Source organism: Sitodiplosis mosellana, unplaced genomic scaffold (genome assembly GCF_009176505.1).
Source record: "Sitodiplosis mosellana isolate CC-2019 unplaced genomic scaffold, AAFC_SMos_1.0 Smas_scaffold_7079, whole genome shotgun sequence".
NCBI classification, from domain to species: Eukaryota; Metazoa; Arthropoda; class Insecta; order Diptera; family Cecidomyiidae; genus Sitodiplosis; species Sitodiplosis mosellana.
In genome coordinates this window covers 1-7,333 of record NW_022602195.1, presented here as the reverse complement: position 1 = coordinate 7,333, position 7,333 = coordinate 1, and the positions used below count along the sequence as shown (strand labels likewise).

Below are 7,333 nucleotides of genomic sequence, written 5' to 3'. Positions count from 1 at the left end.
TGAACATTTAACTAAAACCCAACGTTTTATTCAGTGGATTTATTTCATGGTCCTTCGACTGCTTCGACACTAGCAAATCGATACAAACAGCTATTCGGTCCGGACAGTGATACCGAAGAGATCGAACGTTACGTGGAGAGAAAGATAGCAGAAGAAATCGACAGAGAATTGAGCGAAGACAGTGGTAACAGCGCAAGCGACAGCGAAGAAAGTGGTAACAGCACAAGCGATAGCGAAAACGACGAATGTGTTTGGAAAAAGAGAAAAAAAAGCGAAGAAGAAGTGTTAGAAATCACGATTGAAAACGATTTTATATTGCCGAAATCACCGAAACAAACCAGTCAATTGAATGAGTCGTTCTTGCAATATCAGCTAGCACTCTCACCAATCAAATTCACACCAAAACGACCAGAATTGCAACAAATTCAATCATTTTTGCAATTCCCATTGTTGCTTTCACCAATTTGCAACACACCGAAGCGTTTCAGGTCAGTGACACCAACAAACACAGGCCAACAACGTTTTGCCACGTCACCGAAAGAAGCGGACGAAACGCACACACAAAAACATCGTCACGCGAACAAAGAAAGAGAGAAAGAAGAAAACACTGACGTCAGCGAAACGCACACAAATCAACCGATTTGCACAAGTTTGAGTGACCGCGCACTCGCAAAAAAATCACACGCACACGCACGCAAACGCAAATTCTCGTCCACTCTCTCGTGCTCATCATCACACGAATCCATTCGCTCAGCATCACAAAAAACAAAACTCTCTCGCTCTCTCATCCACTCACCACACCAACCCATTCGAAAAACGTTCACAGCCGCAAAAACAAAACGATTCACGCACACTCTCTCGTTCGCACGAACACATTAATCCGTTCGCCTCTCAGCGCCGCGCGCACACAGCCAAAACAGAACGCACAAACATAAACGTTCAATCATCGACTGAGCCACTATCTCGCACACATCAACGCATCGATCCACTCACCAAGACAACAGCAACCGCAACCGCACCAACACTAACACAACACAAATTCAGCAACTTGCGCGTGGAAATCACCAACGAACATTGCACAAACACAACTTCAACAGACGAAGTTGATAACGTCACGCAACCAGAGCTACGTACACTGGAATTGCGCTCAAAGGTCGTTCCAGACGGCATGTTCATTGCAGTTGCGGTGGAAAACTCAAAACGCTATTCAAAGAATGCATTAAAGAGGATTACCCGCAATCTGTTATCACAAATGTAATCCCTTTTACTCTCTCCTTTGCACAAATATGAAATCATTGTAAATTCTTTCCTCATTTCATTTCTCATGCATTGTATTCATTTAATTCACTTTTTACACGCATTATAAACGTAACGCATCGCATCGCATAGCACGAATTGAATTGATTTGAATGATTTAAATTAGCATTGTAGAGGACAAATGAATGAAGGCATTGAAAAAGGAAATTATCGCATATTTAGCATCGCAATGAATTTTGAATGAGTTTGAATCGCATTTTTTTCATCTCATTTTTATCGCAACACAGAGTTTGCATCGCATATTAGCATAGATTTTCGCACTTAATTAGCACTCGATTTAAAAGTCATCGCAGATCGCATATACACAGCATCCACTAGCATTACATTCATTTATCACGTTCAAATTGCATACATTTTGGCGTAAAACAAAAACCGCATGAATTTCATAGAATGAAATTATGTTAGCAAGTAAATTGAGAGTATCTTGTAGCACTTTTTCGCATTATTAGCAAACAAATCGCAAAACCATCGCATCACTTTTGTTCCACGAGCAAAATCGCAATAAATTAGCAATTTAGCACTTCAAAATCATCGCATTTTTTGGCTTCATTCATTTCACTCTTTACAGCAATTTGGGCAACTCGCATCACTTTTTAGCATCAAAACCATCGCATCGCATGAAAATTCTTGACCGAACACCAACGCATAAGATTGATTTAACTAACTAAACTGCATATCGCTTGAAAACTTGAATTTTCTTTCACGAATTGGCAAAAGGTAACATTCCTTTAACGCCCGAAAATGACTGATCTAACAAAACCATATGAAAAACTATTGCAAAAACGCGACAATCTTGTCCGTGCCATCTTGACTCATGAAACGAAAATAAAAGGCGGTGTCACCCCCACGGCAGCCGCTACACGGTTAACTCAACTGGATAGTTCATTCGAAAAATACAAAGAATTATGGGAAAAACTGGAAGAAGAAGATGAATTTGACTTGAATCATTTTGAGGTAGACAATGAGGTGATAACAGAAGCGTACATAAATACTGTTTCAATGATAAAATCAATAATCAAAGATCACTCGCAAAATGAAATAATGTCATTGAGTTCAACGTTAGCCGGCCGCGGTAATCATAGCGTCCCAGAAATAAAATTACCCACAATTTCCATTCCGAAATTCGATGGCAAAGATTTGGAATGGACCACATTCTACGACACTTTCTCTTCTTTAGTCGATCAAAACCCGAATATACCAAAAATAAGCAAAATGCATTACTTGCGCGATAGTCTAAAGGGGGAAGCGTTTCAAGCAATTTGCAAACTCCCAGCTTCTGAGGCAAATTATGACATCGCATGGAAAATGCTGTTAGAACAGTACCATAATACGCGTGCAATTGTGAACGATTGCTTGAAATCATTCGTTTTTCAAGAGCAAATTCAACATCGTAATGCGAGCAGCATTCGTAAATTGATCGACACAACGAAAACATCTTTACAATGCATTGAATCACTCGACGTGAGCATTGAGGAGTGGGATCCGTTTATCGTGTACATCTTGCAAACTAAGTTAGATAAAGAAACAGCAATTGATTGGGAAAAGAAATTGGGAGGTTCGAAAGAAATTCCAACATATGTTACTATGCTTGATTTCCTTGAAACGCAACATCGAATAATGAAAACGCCGGCAGGATTGCCTTGTAGCTCCCAACCCACAACACAGAAAATACATTCCACAATGATTGGCAAAAAGAAAGATGTGTGTGAAGTCTGCAAGGGCGAGCATTACGTGCTGTTCTGTGACACGTTCAACGCATGGACTGTCACCCAAAGAAAACAATTCGTCATAGAAAAAAGACTTTGCGCCGTGTGCATGAAAAAACATGAAGTTAACCAGTGTAAATCCAAGTTTCGTTGCAAAAAATGCAATGGTCTTCACAGCACAAAACTACACGAAGATGTCGCAACAACAAGCCAACGCGTAAGCGCTGTGAATGATCTGTCGATGCCCAATCAAAAACTATTGGCAACAGCCATTGTGAAAGTGCAAGACAAATTCGGAATTTATCATTTATTCCGCGCGTTGATCGATCAAGGGTCACAGGGAATTGTTGTGTCCGAAAAAGCTGTTCAAGTACTGAGTCTTCCTCGAAAAAAAACAAATGTGCCATTGCTCGGAATTGATGATAAGCCACTCGGAAAAGCGACAAAATCAATACGAATTCAAGTGCAATCTGCGGTAAATAGTGACTTCGTCATATCAATGGAAGCACTGATAATGCGCTCGATCATGTCAGTCGGCCCACAATTTGAAAAGCACAACGAATGGAAACATTTGAACGGTTTACAACTAGCAGATCCTGAATTTATGCAGGCAAATGCAGTTGACATTCTGTTTGGTGTGGACATTTACGGCATTATTGTTGAAAATGGTTTGAAAAAGGGCAAATTGCATGAACCAGTAGCACAAAATTCGTCGTTTGGCTGGCTTGTATTCGGTGCTGCATGCAAAGCAAAAGAATACAGCGTTCGCATTCATACAACTCGCTTGGCAAACACAAACAACAACGACGAAAATGAAGATTTAAATGTGGCATTGAAACGCTTCTGGGAGAGTGAAGAAGTGAATTTGAAGCCAATCATGACTGAGGAACATGAGAAATGTGTAACATTGTGCAAAGAAACGACGGTTCGATTGCCAAGCGGCCAAATCCAAGTATCTCTGCCATTTAACATGGATCGAAATGATGAGAATCTTCTCGGCGACTCCCGAAAAATGGCATTACGTAGATTTTTTAACTTGGAAAGAAAATTTGAAAAAGATCCAACTTACTACGAACGATATAAGGCCGATATGTTGAACTATCTTGCATGCAATCACATGAGCTTAAGCAGATCGCCACATAATGTTGGTTACTACGTACCACATCACGCCGTAACTCGAGAAGAAAGCACCACAACGAAACAGCGTACTGTCTACGACGCTTCAGCGAAAACTTCAAACGGGTTTTCCTTAAACGATCGTTGTCTGAATGGCCCGACCATACAGCCAGAACTTTTCAATACGTTCATTCGTTGGCGTACAAATGAAATTGCCTTGGTTGCCGACGTGGAAAAAATGTATCGTCAAGTCTCGCTCGCCCCGGAAGATCGAAAATACCAAAAGATTCTTTGGAGATTTTCGAAAGAAGAACCAATCCAAACCTATGAAATAAACTGCGTAATGTTTGGTAGCAAATCCGCTCCGTTCTTGGCAATCAATGCAACCTTTTATCTCGCTGATTGTGAAAAAGATAATTTTCCAAGAGCCGCTGAATGTGTAAAAACGTGTTTGTATGTCGATGATTGTATGAGCGGCAGTCACTCAGTCAAATCAGCAATTGAATTACAACGTGAATTAAATGGGTTGTTCAAATCCGGCCACATGCACCTTCGCAAATGGGCATCAAACAATGAATCAGCGCTAGAAGGCATTCCAGCTGAAGACCGAGCAATCAGCTCATCATTAACACTGAAAACAAGCGAAACCGTTAAAACGCTTGGCATGAAATGGACACCTGCATCTGACTTATTGAACTTCACAATCGATATGTCACGTTTGTCATCTGATCCCCGAGTTACAAAGCGAAAATTGGTATCAGATGCTTCAAAACTCTACGATCCGTGCGGATTGTTAGCTCCACTTACAATCAAGGCAAAAATTTTGATGCAACAAACCTTCAAAGAAAAGATTGCTTGGGACGATCTTGTGAGTGCTGCAATTCAAGCTGAATGGAATCAATATAAAGAAGAATTGCCCTTGATCAAACAGCTAAAAATCGATCGTTGGTTTAAAATTGAACAAAATTCTCAAGTGAAAATTCATGGGTTTTGTGACGCTTCAAATGATGCATTTGCTGCGAATGTTTACGTTGTGCAAACTTCCAACGATAAAACAACATCGTCTCTCGTATGTGCAAAAACAAGAGTCGCTCCAATCGAGCCGGTATGCACTCCTCGTCTGGAACTGTGTGGGGCAGTTTTGCTTGCAAATCTAATGTCACGAATTCAAGAAAATTTGCAGATACAAAAAGAACATGTGCATTTATGGACAGATTCGTCAGCGGTTTGGCATTGGATTCAGAATCATCCATCCCGCTTCCAAGTTTACGTTGCACATCGCGTTCATGAAATCCAAAAACTGTTTCCCGCAAACCATTGGAAACATGTGCGTACTCACGAGAATCCCGCTGATCTCGCCTCGCGCGGTGTTTCTGCACGCCAATTATTGAACAATTCGCTATGGTTTTCAGGCCCAAATTGGCTCACTTTGGATGAAACTCAGTGGCCAAAAATCAATTTGTCATTGCCATCAGAGATAAATTTGGAAGAAAAACGCACTCGAATCAATGTTGCTACTGTTACATCAAGTCCGTGCGAAATGAACTTCTTGCTACGATTCTCAAGCCTTCTTCGGTTGCTTCGCGTCACTACACGCCTGTTTCGATGTGCAAGACGTCACAGAAAGGAAGATGTTTCATCTTTGCCCGAATATGTAACGCCTGATGAATTAAATGAAGCCAAACTCGAGTGGGTTAAATACATTCAAGCATTGCACTTTGGCAAGGAAATTCACGATTTACGAAAAAATGGAATCGTCGATGAAAAGAGTTCACTACGTTCACTTAATCCACAACTTGACGAAAGCGGAATATTGATTGTCAACGGTCGATTACGGTATGCTCAGCTACCGGAAAGACAAAGACACCCAATGATTTTGCCGGCGAATAGTCATTTTACGCGGTTAGTGATCAATCGAGCTCATGCAACAACATTGCACGGCACTATTCATCTAACATTGGCCCGAGCTCGCCAAGAATTTTGGATTTTGAACGGTCGAAATCTTGTAAAATCGTTTGTCCACAAATGCGTTGTATGTTTTCGACAAAAACCCAGAGCCATGAATCAATTAATGGCACCATTGCCAGCTATCAAAACAGCTCCGTCTCGCGCATTCTTACATTGTGGGCTCGATTTCGCTGGGCCAATTCAAATAAAGAGCTCAAATAAACGCAATGCAATAACCGAAAAAGGTTACATTTGTGTCTTCGTTTGCATGGCTTCAAAGGCAGCCCATTTGGAGCTTGTCGGAGATTTAAGCACACAAAAATTCATCTTAGCCATTCGTCGAATGATGGCTCGCCGTGGAATGATTTCTGAGGTTTATTGCGATAGAGGCACGAATTTTCAAGGCGCAAACAATGAGTTGCCTCGTCTCTTTTTGGACGCCAAGGCCACAACATCAAAAGATATCGCTCAACTATTCGCTTCTGACGGCATTCGATTTCATTTTAATCCTCCAAGCGCACCGAACTGGGGTGGACAATGGGAATCGTTTGTCAAGCTAACTAAGCATCATTTACGCCGAATGACGACCGCTACTAATTTAACCTTTGAAGAAATGACGACGCTTCTAACTCAAATTGAAGCCTGTCTAAACTCACGGCCTCTGAGTGCTATAACGACAGACATAAATGATTTGGAACCTCTCACGCCCGGTCATTTGTTAATTGGCGCTCCTCTCAATTTAATTCCGGAGCCGAGCCTACTATCGTTGAAAGATAATGCACTCGACCGGTTTCAAGCCATACAAAAGGGGTTACAAACCTTTTGGAAGCGATTTTATGAAGAATACCTGCACACCCAACACCCCAGAAAGAAATGGTACAAGCCAAATGAAGATGTCAACTGTGGCGACCTCGTGATCATCATCGAAGATAACCTACCACCAGCGAAATGGATGATGGCGCGGATCATCGAGCTACACACTGGCGCGGACGGCTACGTGAGAATGGCAACGGTAAGGACTCAGCACTCAACTTTTCAGCGTCCAATTGTCAAACTTTGTAAATTACCAATCACTTAAATTGTAAAGTAGTTACATTTAGCACCAATAAAGGGGATCTGTTTTCTCCACACTGTGCAGGGACATTTTAACTTTAAGACTAGATTTCCAAAATATTATTTAGGTGTGTTCTCCCGGGAATATGTTCCAGATGGAACAACAAAATGTATTATTATTATTATTTTTGTAT

The 7,333-nt window shown here is 41.2% G+C and overlaps 1 protein-coding gene across 1 annotated transcript; it reads left to right on the top strand.

The window, feature by feature from the left end:
• Window positions 1-6: 6 nt before the first annotated feature.
• LOC129580124 (uncharacterized) lies at window positions 7-7,164 on the top strand. The gene has a single exon (XM_055470319.1). The coding sequence runs from the start codon at window positions 2,059-2,061 to the stop codon at window positions 7,162-7,164; it is 5,106 nt and encodes a 1,701-aa protein (XP_055326294.1). The 5' UTR covers window positions 7-2,058.
• Window positions 7,165-7,333: the final 169 nt, after the last annotated feature.